The 25,300-nt window shown below is 36.4% G+C and overlaps 1 protein-coding gene across 2 annotated transcripts in view; it reads left to right on the top strand.

Annotated features, from left to right (window-relative positions):
- Positions 1-25,095, top strand: part of LOC139131056 (putative divalent cation/proton antiporter TMEM165) — a 36,255-nt gene extending 11,160 nt beyond the window's left edge. For both annotated transcript variants that reach the window (XM_070696993.1, XM_070696992.1), the window contains 5 exons: positions 13,353-13,551; positions 14,026-14,201; positions 15,335-15,520; positions 18,108-18,213; positions 19,422-25,095. In XM_070696993.1, the coding sequence (XP_070553094.1) occupies positions 13,353-13,551; positions 14,026-14,201; positions 15,335-15,520; positions 18,108-18,213; positions 19,422-19,510 (756 nt within the window). In that variant the 3' untranslated portion in view covers positions 19,511-25,095. The remainder of the gene's footprint in view (positions 1-13,352; positions 13,552-14,025; positions 14,202-15,334; positions 15,521-18,107; positions 18,214-19,421) is intronic.
- Positions 25,096-25,300: the final 205 nt, after the last annotated feature.

The raw sequence follows: 25,300 nt of genomic DNA, 5'->3' as shown, positions 1-25,300 counted from the left end.
CCGTAAAATATCACGGCTGATATTTTACGTTGAACGTCACTAGGATGTAGCAATATGGGCATGGTATATGATAACTTAGCAATACAATGTTTTGACAAAATGTCATGTGACCCCGATGACTTTTGACCTCAAATATACATATATGGCCATAACTAAGTAACCCCAAGTGCTACACCCTTCATATTTGGTATGATGGGAGACCTTATGACATCACATCCTGTACCTAATTAATTATATGCATATCTAATTCTGAGCCAGCCAATAGAGCTAGAGGTCTAATTTTTGGTATATAGGGAATAACTTAGCAACACAATTTAACTTGATTTTAGTCATTGAAACTAGCTATGTACATTAAAGATACTATGAAAGAACATTATTGAAAGTCATTAAGCATTTGAACTTCAGCCAATTCCTTATTTGCATATTTAACCCTTTGCAGTCCAGAGCGCCCTCAAACGCCCTATGGGGGTGCGGCCAAAGCGCCCGAAAGCGCCCGAACATTCCAGACTTCCGGGTCGATTTGAAAATGCGGGAAACGTAACGGTTTTCCGTGATGAACGTATCATCATTTTCTGATGACGTACTAAGCAAATGTTAGGCTACATTTTCCCGCTCATAAATATACAGGTTGCCATTAAAAGTTTTTGCACAAAATCGATTGATGTTTTCTCGGACGCGTCGCTAAGTTTGAATTTTAAATTTTTGTTTACGTCCTGCCGTAGCGTTAACCCTCACTGAAAAATCGCGGATGTCGGTCGCTCGAATACCTAAATCATGAGAATTTTCCTTGACAATGACGAAAAGGAGGAATTGAAGGCTTTTCAGACGTAGACACAGTGAGTGACATAGACGTTGGCGAGATTGATGCAGCGCTACGGCAAATACTCCAGTTTTAGGACTTCAAACTGTAACCGGAAGCGCCCGATATCTTGCGTGAGATCCATCGTCGTCCCATGGTATAAAATTTCGATCTTCCGAATTTTCTGGTCGCTGAATCTGGCCCTTATCATCGTTTAGGCGTCAGAGCTCATCCAGTAGATTATTTTTTCTGTTGATTCCGTTTTCAAAACGTAGAAACAGTGAGTGACATTGACGTAGGTGAGATCGATGCAGCGCTATGGCAAGTACATGCTGCAAACTATAACCGGAAGCGCCCGATAAATAGTGTGAGATCTCATAGGGTCGCCTCATGGTAGGAAATTTCGATCTTCTGAATTTTCTGGTCGCTGAATCTGGTTCTTATCATAGTTTAGGCATCGGAGCTCAGCCAATAGATTATTTTTTCCGTTAATTCCGCCGCCTTTCCGTCAACAAGTTGTCGACGAAATCACCCCTACGCGACTCAGTGTGGATGGTCCGGCGCCGACGTAAACCAGTACTGGTATGAGACGAAGGTTGATGAAATGCGAGCGTTCATAGCAAAATATTTTGATCGAAATTCACACCACACCAGATGTAAACGACTACTGGTCAACAGACGACAGATTACAAGTACCGGGGATCGCAAAAGTAATGCCAAAGAACCGATATCAGAAGTATTTTCATGTCAATGATAATGAACTCGATGTGCCCGCCGGAGACCTCAACCGTACATGATCGTACGTTCAAAGTTTGACCTCAGGCGTTCAGTTTTCTTTTCCCGCAAATTACGGTCATTTCGCCAGCTGTCGATTGATTAGGCTATGATAAAATTCAAAGGCCATATGATCCAGTACATGCAAGCCAAGCCAGTCAAGTAGTATTTCAAAGTTTAGATGCTTACTTGACCCCTTAGCAGATACTGTCTGAGCTTCGATCCCCAGAATTTATTGGAAAGAAAGGCGGACGTACACGGTACAGGTGCCAAAAAGAGAACTATCGTACCCTCTCAGACAGATTTTTTGGACACCGTGGTGCGAAGCACCAAAGGTGTCCTATGTCGCCACAATGTCTGTGTGTGTGTCCGTCTGTCCGTCCGTCCGTCCGTCCGTCCGTCCGTCTGTCCGTCCGTCTGTCCGTCCGTCCGTAGACAGATTTTGTTCCACTCATAACTTAAGAACCCTTAGGTCCAATGTCATGCAATTTGGTATTTGGTATTATCATGATGAAACTTAGATCTGATTAGATTTTGGTGGGTGTGGCTTATTAATTAATTGCTCATTTGCATATTTTATGACTTTTTTCGTTCACGCAGATATCTCAGAGACGCCTGGAGCGATTTCGTTCAAACTTGGTAAAAGGATAGTACTCTACCTCATACAGATGCACGTTGATTTGTTTCACAATGCGATCAAATTTGGCCGTGTTAGAGGACTTTTTAGTTTTCGCCTCCATAGACTCCCCTGTATAAGGCAATCCATAGACTTCCATGTATAAGGCAATCCATAGACTCCCATGTTTAAGGCAGTCCATAGACTCCCATGTATAAGGCAGTCCATAGACTCCCGTGTACAAGGAAGTCCATAGACTCCCATGTATAAGGCAATCCATAGACTCCCATGTATAAGGCAATGTTTAAGGCAGTCCATAGACTCCCATGTTTAAGGCAGTCCATAGACTCCCATGTATAAGGAAGTCCATAGACTCCCATGTATAAGGCAATCCATAGACTCCCATGTATAAGGCAGTCCATAGACTCCCATGTATAAGGCAGTCCATAGACTCCCATGTATAAGGCAGTCCATAGACTCCCATGTATAAGGCAGTCCATAGACTCCCATGTATAAGGCAATCCATAGACTCCCATGTTTAAGGCAGTCCATAGACTCCCATGTGTAAGGAAGTCCATAGACTCCCATGTATAAGGCAGTCCATAGACTCCCATGTATAAGGCAGTCCATAGACTCCCATGTAAGGCAGTCCATAGACTCCCATGTATAAGGAAGTCCATAGACTCCCATGTATAAGGCAGTCCATAGACTCCCATGTGTAAGGCAGTCCATAGACTCCCATGTATAAGACAGTCCATAGACTCCCATGTATAAGGCAGTCCATAGACTCCCATGTATAAGGCCAAGAAAAATAAAAATTTAGTTTCTCATCATATTCATATTGCAAAAAGGATGCAGTGACACAGTTTTTAGTCCCCACAGATAAAGTCCAGGGGGCTCATAGATTGGGTCATGTCAGTCCGTCAGTCCATCCATGTGAGTCCATCCGTTCACGCAGATATCTCAGACGCTTTCACAAAATGTCACGTGACCTTTGACCTCAAATATACATATTTGTCCATAACTCGGTAACCACAAGTGCTAAACCTTTCATATATGGTATGATGGGACACCCTATGATGCCACATATTGTACCTCATTAATTATGTGCATATCTAATTTTGAGCAAGCCAATAGAGCTAGAGGTCTGATTTTTGGTATATATGGATAACTTAGCAATACAATTTTTTTGACAAAATGTCATGTGACCTCGGTGACCTTTGACCTCAAATATACATATTTGTCCAAAACTCAGTAACCACAAGTGCTACACCCTTCATATTTGGTATGATGGGACACCTTATGACGCCACATATTGTACCTCATTAATTATGCACATATCTAATTTTGAGCGAGCCAATAGAGCTAGAGGTCTGATTTTTGGTATATAGGGATAACTTAGCAATACAATTATTTTGACAAAATGTCACGTGACCTCGGTGACCTTTGACCTCAAATATACATATTTGTCCATAACTCAGTAACCACAAGTGCAACACCCTTCATATTTGGTATGATCGGACACCTTATGACGCCACATATTGTACCTCATCAATATGCACATATCTAATTTTGAGCGAGCCAATAGAGCTAGAGGTCTGATTTTTGGTATATAGGGATAACTTAGCAATACAATTATTTTGACAAAATGTCACGTGACCTCGGTGACCTTTGACCTCAAATATACATATTTGTCCAAAACTCAGTAACCACAAGTGCTACACCCTTCATATTTGGTATGATGGGACACCTTATGACGCCACATATTGTTCCTCATTAATTATGCACATATCTAATTTTGAGCGAGCTAATAGAGCAAGAGGTCTGATTTTTGGTATGTAGGGATAACTTAGCAATACAATTTTTTTGAAAAAATGTCACGTGACCTCAATGACCTTTGACCTCAAATATACATATTTGTCCATAACTCAGGAACCACAAGTGCTACACCCTTCATATTTGGTATGATGGGACACCTTATGACGCCACATATTGTACCTCATTAATTATGTGCATATCTAATTTTGAGCAAGCCAATAGAGGTAAATGTATGATTTTTAGTATATAGGGACAGACTATAGGATAGAAATTTTTTGACAAAATGTCATGTGACCTCGATAACCTTTTCCATAAAATACACGATTATGTCAATAAATAAGTAACCACAAGTGCTATGTCCTTTATATTTAGTAGGATGGGAGACCTTATGACAACACATGCTTTACCTCGTTAATTATGCCCATATATAATTGTGGGCAAGCCAATAGAGCTAGAGGTCTGAATTTTGGCATATATGGATTAATTAGCAATACAATGGTTTTTTTTTTCAAAATGTCACGTGACCTTGATGACCTTTGACCTTGAATATGCATATATATGCATAACTTCATAGATCTAAACATATACACTCCAGTGATACTTCTTAATGACCTCATTTCCCTGCCCCATCAAGACTAATACTCCTATTACAAGTGGGGACTATGTCAATGTCAATGACTTGTTACTTCTATACAGAATATTATCTCACATAGTGAGTGTCTGAATATTATTCTGAATTGTATTCCAAAGCACATTCTGAAAGGACTCTTCTGGAATATACAGAATATTATCTCACATAGTGAGTGTCTGAATGTTATTCTGAATTGTATTCCTAAGCACATTCTGAAAGTAACTCTTCTGAAAATTTCACATTCTTTGCCACTGCACCATCTCCCTAATACATACTGGTGACCCACGGTGTCCACTCAAGTCTCACTTTGATTTGAAAAAAGACACTTTATAAATAAATACTTTTATTTTGTTGTAAATTTGATAATTTTGTGTTCAATATTACTTTTACTTTATAATACGTTTAAAAATGATGCAAACATTTCCTCAATGTGCCATGAAATTTTGCACAAGTTGGTTGATGATATATAATAATATGTACGGCAAATTCTCGGCTCTATGATGCTACAACAATTGCAAAATTAGAAAAACATTGATATTCAAAATAACATCATGTAAAAAAGAAGAAACACTCAAATTATGTGTTTTGTTTATTTTTATTTCATCTGGGACTTCTCACCTGAAAAGGAAAGTGTAAAACTGCGCAATAAATCAGCTGCCAGCTTCATTTGATGAGGAAAAGTGTCGAGGAAATTTCTTGAATTCCCCATAAGCAATATATCATTGGAAAGGAAATTTTATAAGCTTTAAAATAATTTCAGGTTGCTGTAGTCAGTTTTGAGCCACTTTTTTACAAATTTGGAATAAACAATACACTGTTAATGATTACAGAATATTTTAATTTTTGAGTGGGGAGTTCTGGTCTCCACTGTACATTGTTATGCAAATGGCTGGGCTGCAAAGGGTTAAATGAATTTTCATACTTAGGGATATTCATCTGAATTGACTTGATCAAAATTGATGTAACTTGCTATGTACATTTCAGAAACTGTAATACAATATTATTGAAAGTCATTAAGCATTTTCTCTTCAGCCAATTCCTAATTTGCATGTTTAATGAACTTTCCTAATTAGATATATATATCTGAATTGACTTGACCAAAGTTGACACAACTTGCTACATATATTGCAGATACCATGATACAACATTATTGACAATGATTAAGCATTTTTACTTAAGTCAATTCCTAATTTACATATTTTATGAACTTTGCTTATTAGGGATATATACTGGGATTTACTTGATCAAAGTTGGCAAAACATGACAACATTGATGATTATACCTGGTTAAAACAATATCGAAAGTCATTTCACATTTTCATGTCAGCTAATTTATCATATCTAATGAGCTTTCACAGCTCGGCATATATGGCTTGAAGGACTTGGCAAACGGTAATTACACTTGCTATATAAAATGGTGATACAATGACAGCAGTCAAAGAACTTTAATATTTTTATTTCAGCTAATTACATATTTGTATACTTCATGACCTTTGAGAATTAATCGGCGGTGATTATTGTTCATTATGTTGATCATAACACTTTCAATGAAGTTGCAAACATGTGGCAAAGGTTCAAATTTACACATAACTGTATGAAACACGTGAGCATTTTCAGTTCATATCTGGTATTACAATTTTTTCATGTATAGAGCCATACTCAGACATGTTTCAACCGATTTTATTCAAAGTTGGTACAAGGACATTGACTAATGTCATAGATATGCACGTCAACTTGTTTTGTGATACAATCCAATATGGCCGCCAGGCGGCCATTTTATTACGATTTTTCATGTACAGAGCCATAACTCAGACATGTTTCAACCGATTTTATTCAAAGTTGGTACAAGGACATTGACTAATGTCATAGATATGCACGTCAATTTGTTTTGTGATACAATCCAATATGGCCGCCAGGCGGCCATTTTATTACGATTTTTTCATGTATAGAGCCATAACTCAGACATGTTTCAACCGATTTTATTCAAAGTTGGTACAAGGACATTGACTAATGTCATAGATATGCACGTCAACTTGTTTTGTGATACGATCCAATATGGCCGCCAGGCGGCCATTTTATTACAATTTTTTCATGTATAGAGCCATATCTCAGACATGTTTCAACCGATTTTATTCAAAGTTGGTACAAGGACATTGACTAATGTCATAGATATGCACGTCAACTTGTTTTGTGATACGATCCAATATGGCCGCCAGGCAGCCATTTTATTACGATTTTTTCATGTACAGAGCCATAACTCAGACATGTTTCAACCGATTTTATTCAAAGTTGGTACAAGGACATTGACCAATGTCATAGATATGCACGTCAATTTGTTTTGTGATACGATCCAATATGGCCGCCAGGCGGCCATTTTATTACGATTTTTTCATGTATAGAGCCATAACTCAGACATGTTTCAACCAATTTTATTCAAAGTTGGTACAAGGAGATTGACTATGTCATACATATGCATGTCAATTTGTTTGTGATACGATCCAATATGGCTGCCTTGTGGCCATTTTGTTACGACTTTTTCATGTACAGAGCCATAATACTCTCAGGCATATCTCAAACGATTTTATTCAAAGTTGGTACAAGGACATTACCCTATGTCATACATATGTATGTCAATTTGTTTCATGATATGATCCAATATGGCTGCATGGCAGCCATTTTGTTACAATTTTTTCGTGTCCTTAGCCAAAACTTGGGCATGTCTCAACTTATTTTATTCACCAATTTTAATCATTGTACAAGGACAGTGACCTATGTCATACATATGCACATTGATTTGTTTTGTGGCCATTTTTTTCCGATTTTTTTCATGTCTGGAACCATAACTCAGACATGTATCAAGCGAATTTATTCAAAGTTGTACAAGGACATTGACTTATTTATGTATGTCGATTGGTTTCACGAGATGGTCCAATATGGCCACATGGTAGCAATTTTGTTATGGTTGTTTCATGTCGAGAGCCATAACTCTGGCAAGTCTCAACTGATCTTATTCAAAGTTGGTACATGTACATTGACTTACGTCATACATATACGTGTTGAGTTTTGAAACAGTAAGATCAAATATTGCTGCATGGCGGTGATTTTGTTACAATTTTCAAATGTACAGAGCCATAATCAGACATATTTCCACCAGTATCATTCAAAGTTGGTACAAGGACATTGACCTACCAGTATTTCATACATATGCTCGTCAATTTGTTTCACGTCATGTAGCAGTAACATGTCAATTATTGAAGTTTTGTAAGTAGGCTGATATGTCAAGAAATATGTACTGCATCAATTCATGAAACTTTATACAGATGATAACTGATGTTAAGCTCACATTGCTTTAACATTGAAAAAGACATTTATCAGTGTCATTTTAATTAATTTGTAATTGCATAAGTAATGAACTTTCCTAATTAGGGTGATATAGCCATAAATTAATACAACGTCAAATGTGATGAAACTTGATACAGATGTTGATCTCATAGTGTTGTAAATACTGCATCAAACTTTATGAAATATGGTACCAGTGATAATCTGTCAAGTGTTAGAATTGTGTGCACAAATGTTTTGCACATCCTGTTGATTAATTCCTAGTTAACTCATTTTCTGAACTTTAGGATGGTGGCCTACATTGGTTTTATGTTTTCATCACCATGGAACTCATTCTTGGCTATTGAGCGTCATCTGTATCAAAGTATTTTTATCACAGACCTAATTAATGAAGAGGACTCTATCCTCTCTGAGGACATGTAATCAAAGTACCCATTAATTAACAAGTGGGGACTGTGTCATCAACGTGACTTGTTTTCTCAAAATCCTCCATACCCCCCAGAAATCAAATGGTTCTCCCCTAAAGCGCCTTGATCACATGTAGTTGTGGATATGTGCGCTATATAAGAACCAAATATTATTATTATTATTATTATTTATTTCATGGAAAGGGGTTTAATAGGTTATTTCCTGTTTTTAATGTGATCCATAAAATGACCTCTGCTTTCAATATGCCTCTACACTGTCACCATGAAAGAAGTTCCCAGTTTGATATGATTCTAGACACTTTCACCATTCTATCATGACAGAAATGCTTTATGTTCATGCAACGACTGAAAAGGTTCATATTTGTCAGCCAGAGAGCTTTCAGTCTTTTGTGTACTAGTGCTTGTGATGCAAGCCCACAGAAAACATTCAAACCTTTTTTTAAACAGTTATGACAACAGCAGTAAGAACTTCTGAAAAAGCAAAACTAAGTTCACATTGTACGTATTAGCAAAATGGATGCTAAAATGCAGGTCCTGCATTGTACAGGGAACTTACATGTATGATGCAAAAATTGAAAGTAAAACCAAAATATATTTTCTCATACAAAAGCGCATCATGGTTAGTAATATGAGAGCAAAGATAATGTTACTTTTACAATGAAAGCAGAAAGAGATTTTGACCACAGAATAATAACGGTATGCCAATAATAGAAACACAGTACATGTATGTCGGTACTTGAAACAGTTTCATCTGATACGAGCTCACTAAGAGTACAAGTCAGAAACCACATTTTTTAAGACATAATTACCATAAATAGCCCATTTGATAAGACAGTTTTACATGTACAAATAGTTCTGCTTGTTTTCCTCATGTTTTCTTCTGTATAATTTCCATGGAATTTTTTTCCTGTGAAGGTCTAGTCATTATAGATGTACATGTTCTGTGGGCATGTTTAATACAGGTGTATGCTGTTTTTTCTTTTATTATTGCCCAGTGTGACCCAATTTAATGCTTTGAGATACAGTCAAGCTTGGCAACCGGATTGTTATTCTGTCTACAAAGTAATTCTAGCCAGGTGTATACAATCTGTTTACTTTGTCAAAAAGACTTGCCTCCACTCATAGACCCTAAGGGTCTATGCTCCACTATGGCCATGTAAAGAAAGTACAAAATATATGGTACAAAAAGTGATAGAAATCCACATAGACTTGGCTACATGTACAGGTGACGATATGAATGTGTGATATTTCATCTATTGCCGTGATGCTTTCAGAAAGAAACGTTCAGCCATACTACGCACACAGTCACACAGGCATACATACTACACAATGTACAATGTAAGACCTTGGCTTTAAAGTGGAATCCATCGGATCCTATGGGTACGTGCATGTGTGTACATGTGCATGATGATGTGTAAATGTTGGTGCCGTGCCATCGACAGTTCTGTTCACAATGCACACGTGCTATGTATTGGCCATCCATGATCCAGCTTCATACTGTCATAGTGCACTTCAGTAAATCTATGCCGTTTGTACTATGAATGATTTGATCCCCATCAACATTTACAATTTTTCATTGCCACTTGGTACATCCTATTATTGTCATTGGTTGTAAGTAGGGTGGAAACCATGACAATGGATAACAATTGTAACATTTTATAGGCAAACCTTTGCAATATCTTGTGCCAAAATGGTAAACTTTGAAAACCAGCTTTTCGCTCATCATTCAGAGGTGCTGGAAATTCTCGAATTCAATACAATCATGCCAGGGGATAGAAGAAATGTTACAATGGTTCTGGAATGATTGCATAGTATGTCCTTAATATCAGTGAAAAAAAACTGGTTTAATAGTAATCACAAATTTTTCCTGCCCATTGTAAGTCTAGGAAAATTCATTGACAACATTATTAATTTAAACACGGTCCCTCCACAAAAACACGCAATTTGACCACTCCCAATTGTGAAAAGTACAATGTGTTGTCTGTTGAAAAGTACAGTGTGTTGTCTGTGAAAAAGGCCAGTTCTATTTCTGGTGGTGATAGAGCAGCACAAACATGTCAGTGATCAGGTTTAGGGCAAGTGATGTCATTTTCCGTGGTATGACGACAGACTACACGCACATTGATCAGAGATAATGATCCACTGATGCAGGGCTTTCAGCCAATTTGAATGATTTATAAACACTGATAATCTGCATTAGATTTGTTATGGAAACACTTTGCCATGTCTGTACCAGTACATGTAAAGGTATTGGTGTGATGGTCTAAATGTGGGTATTGTACCAGTATATTTGACATCTCTATTTGAATAGTCAGGATAAGCATGGAGGTACCTCCATGGGATAAGGAACTGACAAAGCATAAATTGGCTGCATGTAATTACACCAGCAAGAGTATTGTCACTCTAATGACATTATTTACTCCTGTGATAATTACATATTCATTTGTGAGATTGTTCAAGGATATAATTGAATTTATTCTGATCAGTCTGCGTATATATTGTAAGGACAGACAGAAAAAACATCTCTTTGTGGCATTTTATCATCCTACATGTATAGCAAAAAACAAAATATGCAAATTACTAAGTTATGCTAATTAGCTGCCCAAAGCAGTGGAACACCCAAGGTAGATTTGTTGTACCTTTTCCAAATTATCTAGACCATGTTTCTTTCAATTTAATTAATTCAGTTTTTACCAGTGGCTGGGAATAGAGACGCTTGAGCTGTCAAAACCTTTGCACGGACCAATACGCAGACATTGTTTCCCAAAAATGTGTTTGTCACATATGCTTACAAAACAATAAACATTGCCATACTTGAACATTTATGAATGACAGAAAACGCTTTAGTTCCAAAATAAAGGGAAACAACAGTTCGACACTTGCAATACCATACCCTCATTGAACAGACATGCAATCTGAAAATTTTCTATCTGCGTTCATGAAATTTAAAACTGCTTCTCAAGGGTGTTTTTGTCTCTGAGTACATGGACAAAATTAAGTTATGATCTCCTTGAAAATCAAAATTTTGAGAATATTTTATTTTAATGAAGCAAAGAATGAAAATACTTGGAGGGAGTCCAGTTTTTGCAAAGGCAATTACACCTGACAGGATTCATAACCATTATTGCTGGCAAACACTACCATATTGATCAAATAAACCTTCAATAGAACTGTAATCAGATACCAAATGATAGATGGCTAGATTTGATGTGCTTTGACAAGTGTGCAAAGATTGAAAGCGCAAGTGTACAGTGGTTGCCACTTTTGCCAGTAGACATGTACAATTAACATCTGTACCTGTTCCCACATCCATTTTATATATATATATATATATATATATATATATATATATATATATATATATATATATATATATATATATATATATATATATATATATATATATACACACACACACACACACACAACACACAAATTACATGTATATCTGTGTAAAAAATATAATTACTTTGTACTTGAAGTAATTTGTATTAATATTTATAATGATCTGCTCTAACCATCAAGCATTGTTTTATATAATATATATATATATATTATATATATATATATATATATATATATATATATATATATATATATATATATATATATATATATGTGTTTGATTTTTTAATTCAAATAATAAGGACATGTACTGTATGCATTGATAACTACATTCTCATTGTCATTTATAGCTACAATGCCATGGAATGGCAAGAGAGGGGCATTTTACAGAAGGGCATTTGTCAAAGCCATATTGTTCTCTGAGTCAACCATGTTTCAGTCATAACATGGGCCTACTCACACCATACGTCCATGGTTTGCGCAGGGAAATATATTAAGGGTACACATACGCAGTGTACTTTGGAATTTCAATGAGAATAAGTCACATTATTGTACAGAAGGTAATCAAAAAATCAAGGAATGAAATGTATGAAACTTGTTCATGCATGATTCACTTATTCAAATATGTTTGTATTTCTGATTACTGATTACAAAGTCAAATGTAGTAATTTGAAATGAGATTGTGAATATTCCTCATGACCTTTGAACTGTAGACATCAGCATTTTACATGTATATTGTATTTGTCCAAGGTCAGTGTTGTAGAAAATTACCTATAAAAGCATATCTTTTTTAATCAAACAACAAGATCAGTATGTAACTATATATTTATGGTATATACCTACTATTAATTAGGGGCACCGTCAAATTTATGTTTTTTCGCATACTAACCACTTTCAGTTAATTTGCATGTTAATGCAACAACAAAAATGGCATCCCACTGACTGATTCCGCCACAAACATTTTATTTGCGACTGAGTATTGCCTTATCGAAATACTCATCTAGTAATTTAACTGTCACTGAAGCCAGATTTCTGTAAGTCTTGTGCACAGAAAGTTAAATGCAAACTCCAGAGTGATAGGATCAGATTGTGTGGAATAATACATGTAAGCAATATGGTTTTCAAAACCACAATAGAAGAGTTAATGTACATCAAATTCTGTAAGGTTTTACAAATTTGATGTGAAGTTGTTGGAAAACACGATTTCCAATACACAATGTACAATCATATATTGCACATATATGATACAAGTAGCTTTTCTGTAATGGTACAAAAATGTACATCATGTACATGTACATACTGTACATGTAGAGCTCATCTACACAATAAATCTTCCCATTGGTATGTAGGTATATGTACATATATGAGGCTGTTTGACTTAAAATTAAATGCTTACAAAAAGAGTTTTCACTTAAAATGTCCTTTATTCTGATATTATTGTAGAATTAATGAAACCTGAAGTCATTTCAACATTGCCAACCATTGGTAAAGCTTGTTCAGATATTTATAATGCATCATTTTATTTATTTGTTTATTTATTTATTAATTAATTAATTTATTTATTTATTTATCATGTACTTAATTTCATTTGTTCTTACTGCAGGCAAGTGAGAGTAAGGATGGATGGTACATGGGAAGTGTTGGATTTGCCCACGCATTTGCGGCATCGCTCTCCGTAATCATTGTCAGTGAACTTGGCGACAAAACATTTTTTATAGCAGCCATCATGGCCATGAGACATTCACGATTGACAGTCTTCAGTGGTGCAATGCTAGCCCTTGGAGTAATGACAGCTCTATCAGGTTAGTCTCTTTGAACCACTGTCATTTATTTACAATGTATGCTTTCCTGGTGTGCATAGAACCACATTATTGCAAAAGGGGTCACTGTGCAAAATTTGGCTCTGAGGAAACAAATTACCCCATATTTGCCAATGCTTGAAATTCAAAATGGTTGCCAATCCTGTGTCAACTGTGTGAAGAAAAAAAAAAACAATTTTCGATTTTCACCAAAAATAAATAAGCTAATGGAAGTTTATTCACTCACTCCAATAGCTTCAAAATGAGCCCCCACAAGTGGTAGACCAAAGAGTATTGTGAAAGTCTTACAGTCCAAATACCTATACCTGTCCTCAAGGCACATTGCTAATTAATGAGGATATGTGGTGTGTACTTCATATGCTATTTTGTACGTGCATGTAAGTACCCTGGCTACAAGCTGTTTCTAAAGACTTGGATGTACATACAGTATCTTACATCTTCTTTTTCATCTTGCAGCATTTCTCGGGTGGGCAACCACCATCATACCCAGGAAATTTACATATTACGCCTCAACTGCTCTCTTTGCAATATTTGGTCTGAAGATGCTGAAAGAAGGATGGTACATGTCGCCCGATGAAAGTCAAGAAGAGTTTGAAGAAGTGCAAGCAGAATTGAAGAAAAAAGATGAAGAGGTGAGAAAGACCATTTACAATAACACATAAAAGTAATGATCACTATTTCTGGTTTATCCTTCACAATCATTTTCATTATACTTATCTTAAGCCAGGCACATTGGCTATTTTTCTGTCAATTTGCATGTATGGATTGGAATACACCTGGTGTGAATTTGATCCCATGCATGGCAGCTTATCAATGACTGTGCAACGTATTTCAATAAACTTTGAATACCCGGTATTTCTCTTCAGTAATTCAGACTGCATTATCATCTGATAATGTAAGGATTCATTTGAAAGCCCCTCCCCATGGATTAGGCTGTGATAGAATACGCACTGCACTGCATCTCAATACTAAGAAATCACAAAGGAGACACATAATTAAGTGGTTCCATACATGTACGTAAAACTTAGCCTGATGACAGAAGATGTAAGGACAGTTGTTTTAATACTGGAATTATCATAAAAGAATTTTGTTGTACATTTTTAATGTCTACACACACTGGTATGGACAATTTTCTGAATTGTAAATGGACCCTGATGAGCTACGGATGATACATTTCCAAGTGAGGATGCCAACATACATGTAGACAGTAGAGGGGTCTCTCCTCTACTGTATATGATGCAAATCAGGCTTGTTCTGAGTTCCTTGTCACAAGCCCCGCACTAAAGCCTAGCTTTGGAGGATAAGGACAGGCCTCTCATTTCACATGCACAGAATAAAGGTGTTGCATGCTATTAAAACTATGTCCAAACATAAACTGTAAAATTTTAATGAAAAAAAATTGATAGAAATTCCTTTACCTGTAGAAATCATGAACTTGTACTATACCAAAATTTAGTTTGGCTGTATACAGACAAAAGGGATAAACAAGTGAAAACAAAAAAAGGAAAATATTGTAGAAACTTTATTGGATCAGATGGAGATAATGTAGTCAAAGATTGTATAGTAGATCTTTTGAGGACCTGTACACCATATCATCAAGGTCTGCATACCTATATCCAGTCAGCAAAGGTTTTACATAAATCATATGCAAATTTTAACATATTATCCTATCATATAGTTTGTGCATTCGCAGTGAAAATATTTTTTGGTCAATGATTCCATTACAGCCAAGGTGAATTTTTGTTTGTTTCTATTTTCTTATTAGAGGGAAAGAGAAAAACATTCCACAATTACACAGGACCCAGAGTCTGGAGTGATCCGAGGAGGTCATACGAGGAGAAAATGCTTTGGTTTACTATCACCCATATTCCTTGAAGCGTTCGTCTTAACTTTCCTGGCAGAGTGGGGGGATAGATCACAAATTACTACAATAATATTAGCAGCCAGAGAGGTGAGTGGGTGTTTATTTTGGTTCAGTATTCATGTGTATACCACCCTCAGTGGTGACTGGTAAGTGAATGGACTATCCGGTATCCCTGCCAGAATCTTTTCCTTCCATCATGAGGCTATGCCATCGAGCATTCTATTGTTGCGTTCTTGAGACTTTGTAGTCTCCCCTATTGTCAAGCAAAGGAAATTGTAACACACCTCATCCAACAAGTCTCTGTCATGATTCGTCAGTCGATGGTTACATTGTACACGCATGTGTCATTTAGGCTCTGACGTACATGTATGCAAAAAAAGCCGGTTACTGCTTTAACAGTATTTGAACTGTTGACAGACCTTTGGACAGCTCTTACCCAAATAACTTTGATAATGATATCCATGCATCTGCACATACATGTACTAGAAAACATAAAGATGGCAGTGTTGACTGCAATGGAAGCAAGTGATAACGCAAAGATAGTTTTCAATTTTTTGTTAGAAAACTGAATGAAGTACATGTACATTAATGTTACATGTAATGTGTAACATTAATGTTACACATATTGACCGACCTTGTATGGGTAATAGCAAACATTTGTTTCCCAAAGAACCTTTGATTTGCCAAATACAAGATTCTCTTTCCTTTGCCTATAGAATGAGGGAAACAGACTTTTGAAGATGCTTCACAGACCTAGGAAAACACGTATACTGGCACCCATATGGCCAGTCAATACATACACGTATATTGTCACTCGCTTCCCCTCCCGGCTTGCTGTAATCTTTCAAAGAATGTGTGATCTGATATGAAGCATGATCAACTTAGTGGAGGGTTGAGCACAGCTTTATGTAGTTGAAGCAAAATGGTTTTTCCACTGTATGCAAACCAATCAAACTTGTTGAATAGAGTGGTTGCAGTCTGTAATTGATTTCTACCAACATTAAAAAAAAAACATGATTGGCGAGTTAAAAAAGATTGTGACGCTGTACCAAACATTTGGTCAGGTTAGCTTTTGAATAGACAGGAGAGAATTCTAGACTGGGTCATTTCTATGGAGGTTTATGAGCTGGTATAATAGTGTAGTATTACATGGCTTTTCAACTGTCCCCCTTCTTAGGAGTAGCTAGGGAATTGACGTCATTGTCACTGAGCATATTACTACCAATCTAAAAAGCATAGTACAATCAGCATTGAATGACTTTGTTGGAAGTTGCAGTGGAAGATTCAGTAGCTTCATGTACATGCCTGTAAATGTTTATTTCTGTCAACTTCAGCAAGAATTGATATTTCATCACCGTCATGAATGTGACACATCGTCACTCAAAGTACCAGAGTTGAGTTTCATCATGTTACTCAATAAATTATGATCATTACAAGTAACATCCTTTTATTTCATTCTGATAATTTTAAAATGTGTGAGGACAAAAATTAAAAAAACTGACCTCACACCTACACAGTCAGGCATGACATGGTGAGATTCTGTTTGCATGTAAGAATCATTCCACCGAATTACATGCACTGATCAAAGAGAGATATTCACTCATTTATTAAGAAAAAAAATTATTGTCCGGAGTAGCCCTCATTGAGGCAGAGACTTATAAATGGGTTCGCTATTGATTTTAATGGCCTGATTTATAAGGACCTACATGTACATGCCGTTTTGTAGACTTTTGTTTGGCTATCTGCCAAGAATAGCATCATTGCTATATATATAGACATGTGGGACAGGTACACCACAATGCCCTGACTCTCAGAAGCTGCTTTGTGAATTATTAAAGCCTATAACAGTGATAGGCATGATCTTATAGCAACAAACATCCAAACAAGAAACTCTACACATACGTGTATCAGTACCTGCAGCCCAGTATTGTCAAATGTGAATTGGGAAATATGCTCCCGTATTGAAGCTTCAAAATATCTGTACTCTGAAATTGACATGAGATAGAGATAGTCACAAATATGGTTCTGTCATTTTGGTCAAATTCATGTTCACATGTACAGAGTGTCACCATTGATATTGTTCTGTCTACTCTTGTTGTGGTTTCAAATATTTGCAGCTTGAAATGGATTTGAAATAAATTCTCTCATTATCAGAGATTGTTAGAAATTAAACGCTCATTTCTCTCTCTTTCATGTTCATACACTGTAGGTCCACAATATTGCATGACCAGTGAATATATAACCCTTTTCCTGCCAGACAGTAATAACTGTATCACTTCCCATCAGCCAAGTCAGTAAAAAGCGTATTGAGCCAAAACATGACGTATTTTCACCCACTTGGCTTGGTATGTTATAGCATCTTTTGTCCAAAAAGATCAACTTTACAGTATTATGCTTTCAACAGCCTTCAAATGTACAGTATTATGTTAATATACATCATATGGAATATGTTGTGTTTCATTAATTTTAACCATCTTGACCTGATGGTGAATATGGACTTGGCAGGAAAAGGGTTTTCACTGCTTGTACAATTTTGCTCAGGAAGTTTTCAAGTGGGTAAATGTTCAATTTTCAGAGGCCTATGATATTTCTTGAATGATTTTGAGGTTGAACAGCTAAACTTTCCCTCTCATACTGTATTCTCATCAAAATATTCATTTCTTTACCCTTTAAGGATGTATTTGGTGTCACGATAGGTGGATGTTTAGGTCACGCCCTCTGTACATCATTAGCAGTTATTGGAGGCAGATTTATAGCTCAAAAAATATCAGTCAGAAGTGGTAAGTACAATTTTATGGGTGTCATTGCCATCTTTTGATTCAGTCGCAAATTATGTTCATATCAATATAATGTTCATATCAACATACGTGTGGCCATATTGGAATGAGGACTATGTACAGTAAAGAATGGATGCGTAACACGCATAGGATACATGTAGCTCCTCATTGCTATCGAGTAGGATATCATATCAGTCAATCATTTTCAACTCAAATTTATTGACTTGATAAGAATTTTTGGAAGGAAACAAAGAAAATGTAAGTTGAACAATCAGTGTCAACAAGAACTAATGAGAATCATAGGAATTGAAGTCTGTGTTTTTGACTTGAACACAAAGCTTACACGTACATCCACAAATGACTGTATTTTACGTAAAACCCTATCATTACACATGTAAACCATCCATCATTTTATGTTAACCTATCCCATCTCAGGGAATTTCAGGACGTTTCTGAAATTTCTGAACTCGGTGAACACATACATGCAATACAACTATTAAAAGCTGCTACAAAATAATTTTTGTATCGTAAGAAATAAAAAATTCATGTACACAATGCTTGTCGAGATGTATCAGAAACAGATGCCATGATGATAGGTACAGGATGCATGATGCAAAATTCAGAAAGTTATGAGATTAAATAATGCAAGTGGTTATTTATCATAAAAGTTATGGAATAATGAAAGTTGTTTGTTTTCAGAATATTCTTCTCCAACCACTAAGATCTATAGATAGCACACAGACAACTCAATGACATAAAGAGATGAAACACTTGCCAGAGAAATTACATCATACATATTATGATACTTCATGGGTCATATAACCGAGAGAGGAGACTAAGCTTTTAACGTGATGATATAAATAACATTTGCAACAAAACCAAAACAACTAATAATTACCAGTAAAATAAAATGAAGCAATGACTAGAGGCCTGTTTTCATACACAAATAATGAATTGGAGAATTTTATGGTACTGCTTTCACATTTCATGTTGTAATATCCAAGGCAATGTGAAAGCTTTTCTTGCCTAAGCTAGCAGAGAATTCTTATGCCACCAGGGCATTGCTTCAAAGCCAAACTATTGAACTAAGGCTACGTAAAAGGCCAGCACCCAAAGAGCAAAACGCCCTCCAGTGTTATAATGCAAAATATCTCATGCAAAGGCCGACATATCGTATGATTAATTTCTTCCTCTGTCTCGTCTTTCCACAGTTACTTTACTCGGCGGCGTTGTTTTCCTCATATTTGCATTCTCGGCATTCTTTCTGAACGACTCGTCATCAGAGTTGCCCACGGCATGAGCACCAGTCAAGAGCAACAGAGATTCTGTAAATAAACTACAAGAAGATACTTTTGTCGCAGTTTTTTGATTTTAAACGTCACAAGTGTCAAACAGAGAACTTAACAAGGTAGCCCTTCTCGATTAGAAAAAACTTCTAAGGGTACAACGGTAATATTTAGTACTGGATAAGGAACTAAAATGCATGAAATTTCGTGTATGCATTTTATTTGCTTATCGATCACTCAACCTTTCCCCACACCCTTGTACTTTTACCAGTATTTCAAATTACGGTAATTAATTAAATTAATGTGTAAGGAAAGCATATCATTTCTGACGTGCTTCACTGCCCGCTAATTGGCTCCAGATTGAGCATTTTATCCAATCAGAAGCCAGCTTCTGATGAGATGAAATGCTTCTGTTCGGTTTTGAGGCTCTCATGTACTGCGAGGGAGCCTCATACTGTCAGACTGATCACTCGCATTATGTTCAAAGTTGTAACAAAAGTCTACACGCACAATGACGTATTCTCACCCATGTCAAGTTTAACCCTCCCACCACCGATGGTATGGTCCAGTTCCATTGTGAGGCAGGACCTGTATACAGGGAAACAGGGGTAGAAAGTGTAAAGAGAAACCTGCACTCAGTGGCAGGGCAAGCTGGGACAAGGGACAGTAGCATGACCATGACGCAACATAGATGAAAAGCTACTTTATAGGATACTCCATGAGGACTTTAGAGTGTATGGTATGGATATCAATTTCTCAGAATAATTGTATGTGGACTGAATCATGATGAAAACAAAGTTTTGAATGAACTGACAAACTAAGGGACAAATGTCAGTTACCTTCAAAGTCATGCAAGTCACAGATTGGCACGTGGGTGGAGGGTCTGTGACTCAATGCACATCACAGACTATTCACTCACAATCATTAGTTTCAACTCCCAGCAGCATCGATATTTGGCACAAGCTTCATTAAATGCCCATTGAAGATGTTTCTTTTATTTGCAAAGAGCCAGTCACCGAGAGATCATGACACACTACATTGATAATGACTGGAATATCTGGACTACCATTTCACCAGTTGCCCCCACATGATATTGAAGTTTACACATAATGTGCAGGGTAAAACAGAGACTGAAAAATCCATCATTTGAGGGTGCTCTACGCTTCCTGGAGGGGAGTATAGAGAGCGCCCTCAAGCAACAGATCTTTCAGTCTACGTAAAATATTAATCCAATATTTAAAGAGCTGGAGAAAATATAAAGTATTGTTGACAATGTATCTGTGAAAGATATCTTATATTCCGTAGATCATGTATGTATGAATTGTGTCACAGCTTAGTATATTCAAATTTCGACATCTTCCAAAGAAAATTATGGTGTTAAAGCCCATTAGCTGTATCTTTTTTGAATTCTTTTTTTGAATTTTGAAGGTGGTTTGATTTGATTTGATTTGATTGCAAGTTCACCAAATATGGAGAATGATGTAACTAAATTCAGTCAGGTAAACATGCACTGTTCAACTGCAAGAAAAAGGATTAATTCACCAGTACCATATTAATGTTCCATGACAATTTTCGATATACTGCGTCAAAACTAGGTGGACATAAACTAAAGTCACATATTTTTGTCACCATGACAGTTTTATATCTGTGTTTATGTTGTTTTTTATCACAAAATTGATAGCATTGTCCAGAAACAAATACTGCATCAGAAAATGTTTCGGTAAACAGTGTTTGATTTTTGTTAGGTTTAAATATATCTTCCTTAAAACATTGTAAGTTATTCCAAAGTTTCATAAGATTTGATACAAGACAATGTGGTTTCACTCTGTCGATATGCGGGAATAAATCCTGACACCACTTTGAATTGTGTGTCAGACATGAAGTGCTTACTTTCAGACCAGTTCGCAAATTAAACTCCCCTTCACAGCAATTTTTATTACCCTAGTACACCTCTCATCCCTGGTGAATTGATCTGTTCAATGTTTGTTACCCAGGGTCATTTTCAGTATCGTGTTGCACATATTGTACAATATCTGAGTGAGCAGTGAAGCTGATGAAGAAAGTCAACTCTCGAAAGGGGACACAAAATGAATTTTCACTGATACTCTGATAATCCAGTGCAAGGTCAACACTTCGCGATTTTTCAGTGTTTCAGTTCAGTGTATCTACTTCCTGCAGCATGATAAAATACCTAGTGTTTGGCTTGTTACGATAGATTGGATATGTGTGCCATATTACATTGTCATTGTCAATGAGTGAATTTGAGTTCAGACCCGACTTCAATTTTGAACAATAAGGACACATGTCTCAGGCTCACCAGCTTCATTTACAATTGAAATACTGGGTATTTCAACAAAACAGACTTTTGAACATATATACCAAGAGTTGGTTTGTGCTGCAGGTAGTAGGCAAATCCAAGAGAGCAAGGACTTTTACTTCTCTTTGCTTCAAACCAGTGAACTTTGGACACCACAACCACAGGTCTGACACAGCAGCACACATCAATGAAATTATTCACCAAAGAATGCATCAAGCTAGCATGCTGGACCATTTCATTACCACTGGGTACTGGTCCTTAGATAAACAAACATGAAATGAATTTAGCCAACCTCTATACAGGAATCAAACCACTCATTTTACATTTTAATGTTAACACACACACTGCTATATGATTTTAATAACAAGACCAATAAGGAATCAGAATTGATAGGAGCCATATGTTACTTATCACATTTTAATCAGCGCGTTCTTAGAAACTTTCCAAATTTGACAATGCCACATTTGAATGTTTTCCCAGCAGTCTCACATTCTTCAGTTGGTAGTTCATATATGACAGAATGTCCTACATATACATGCCAGAACTCACATACAGATAAATCCACGCACAAGGGTAAATTTGTTTTAATGTTCAAACATAGAGTGCAGTGGTTGCCAGATTTTTTTAGGTCAAGCAATGCATGGCTTTAGTAGAAATGAACAAGATACTTTTCAGAGATGTTGTACCGTCAATCTTGCAGGGTTTTTAATATCATGTCACTTTCACCATAAAAGTTAATATATGTAGCTGTAGTCCAATATAATTATTATATATACATCATATGTAAGCATGTTCTACCTTAGATTTTTGTCATAAAAATTGAGGTGCTGGATGATTCTATTTCTCCTCCCAGGGTTGTATAAACAAAAATTTAATATTCGATGGCCTGTGCACACAGTGAGTAATGCCTTCAATAGTAAATTCAACTTGTGTGGCAGTTGAAAATATTTCACAGTTTGTAGAGGGTTTCTCATTAAGAAAATCATATGCATGTTTTAATGCATTCTCACTGTACCAAATTAAGTCTGTAGAATACATGTGTAGTGCTTACAGGGTTTGTGTGCACATTGTGTTGACTATAGATGTTACATGTAAGCTTGACCAATTACGTCATACGTATGGTTGAAATCTTGTATTTTGTCAGATTATGCTGATCATAATTGGTCTATTTTTGGATAACTTTTACGGGGTGAAAAGTGAAATTTTAAGTTACTGTGGACATTTAATTGACTTTTTTGTGCAATTGTAAATGATTGTATTTATGTGAAAATATAATCAAGGAAAAAGTAAGCGCACACATTTTTACCTTTCATCCCAATAAAATTATCCCCAAATAGTTCCAATCATGTCGTCCTCTTCTAGTTTTTTCATCAGTATGTATATCCATAGCTTTATTTTGTCATTTGTTGCAATTGTTAAAATTCTGACAGTGATGTTTGTACAGCTCAGTCTGCCGTTGTAGACAATTTTCTTTTAAGTGTGGCATTCATGATTTTGTAAGACCCCCTCCCCAAAAGCTTGTAAATGCAGTTGAAGTTATGACTACCATAGCTATCTTACCCAATCACAAATAACTATATAAAGTGGTTTGATACAAAACCTGTGTGCTACTCAGGTGTAGATTAATTATTTGCGCTGAGCACTTCAGTGTTCCATTCATCGGTACAATTGACGAAAGAGTCGTTGTAAACCCAACACATCTCTGTATATCAAATACTTTTGTTTTTATCTTTCACCATACATTTTTCAGTGTTCATAATCAGTTTCTCAGACTGTTGAGCTAGTGAGCCCAAAATCCAGGGTGGTTGTGTAAAGGCATTTCAATAATCTGTATGCTTAATGCAAGTGAGAGTTTTCACAAAGAGCCCCACCTAAGTTTATGCAAAGGTTGGCAGGATTAATTCAGGACAGTAAAGTGTGGTGCCTCACTATCTGGAGCTTGTCAGTTTTGAAGTTCTCCATGTTTGTGCCTTTTTAATCCACCAGTCTATGGCAAATGGAGGTCTCTGTTTGCTGTAGCGATTCCACATGAATTCAAAAATTAGACAACATTTTTGTCGAATCTCAAAAACTTAGCAGAAGATGTTATCATGAAAAATTCTTTACTGTTCTGAATACCACCCTAGGATGATTCAGTACAGTGGAAATTTTTCACATTAAAGCTGCAAAGTCTTTTGTATAAAAGAAATTGTATCAACTAAACCCTTTGAAATGTACTTTTGTCTTTCTTCACACCATCATCATCGTTTATTTTCAATATGAATTTAGCAGTGATAGCTTTAAGACCATGTCAAAGTTCTTTGTGACCAGAGTTTTATCTTTATTGACTGTCTTTGTACATGTTGATGTAATATATGAATGCTACTCACAATTATGTTCAACCAAGTAAATATCTTTTAAATTTTGTGGTGTAATCTGTCGAGTATGTGATTTTAATTTTTGCCTTGTTATTCTGATTTTGTGATTTAACCTGTTATGCACCTGATTATGGTAGTACATCCCTGTTTTCGGTTTGTTGGGTGGACCGATACACTGGGGGTGAAAAGGTGAAATGGCTGGGGTTGTTGGCTTGATCATGGAGAAAATAGTTCGTACCTAAGAGGTCAAGCCATATTTGTTACTGTATCAAATATGAACAGCGTACAACATTCAGAGGTAACCAGCTCCATATGACCTGTCTATTGGCCAAAGCTCATTCCTATAAATACAGTGTCCTTAAAATAATAAAGGACTTCCTTCATAGACACATTTTGGTACCAATTCACTGATTTCAAGGGACAATAGCTGTAACTTTTGACGAAGGTGATTATTTTTTGTTCTAGTAAGCAAGTACTATGTTCATTTCTGCTGCCTACAGGATGTTGAACTACAGAGCTTTAGCCTAGCCAACACAGTTTGGTTCATACAATGTTGACAAAAGTATTCAGCTCAGACATTACACATCTGCGGAACTGGAAAATTGCACATTTCAATATGATTTTAGGAGTGGTACAAGAAACTAATTTACAAACGGAAACGAAAATTATGCGAAAATACATCAAAAACCGCTGACAATTTAGCTATAAACTCCTATAGACTGATGTCTTGGACCTGTGTACTTCAGAATGGGTTGGTAGAACGTACCATGGACATTTTTTGAGCAAGTGAGTGAACAGGGGACAGCCCCAGCCAGTCAACATGGCAGACACTTCTGTGGCCTGTATGCAGTGACAGTGTTGTATACTCAGGGTTAATGGAAGAATTATTTCATATTTTTAGCTAATAAAGATAACTGTGATGTCAGTACCAGGGTGTTGTCTTTTCTTGACTCACAAAGTTTTGCAAAATTTAGTGTCTTTGTAACGCATCATGAAAGACATCTCCCTCATTCCTGAGATATCTTTCCTTCCCAGTGAACTTTAATGCAGAGATGATGTAGGCCCGGTCCGTGTTAGTCTAGTCCCTGCTCAAATACTTTTGCCTTCGGAGATTTTTGGCCTTCGGCCAT

This window comes from Ptychodera flava, chromosome 4 (assembly GCF_041260155.1).
Source record: "Ptychodera flava strain L36383 chromosome 4, AS_Pfla_20210202, whole genome shotgun sequence".
Classification (NCBI taxonomy): domain Eukaryota; kingdom Metazoa; phylum Hemichordata; class Enteropneusta; family Ptychoderidae; genus Ptychodera; species Ptychodera flava.
The sequence above is the reverse complement of the archived record's forward strand: the minus strand, read 5'-3'. Positions and strand labels throughout refer to the sequence as shown.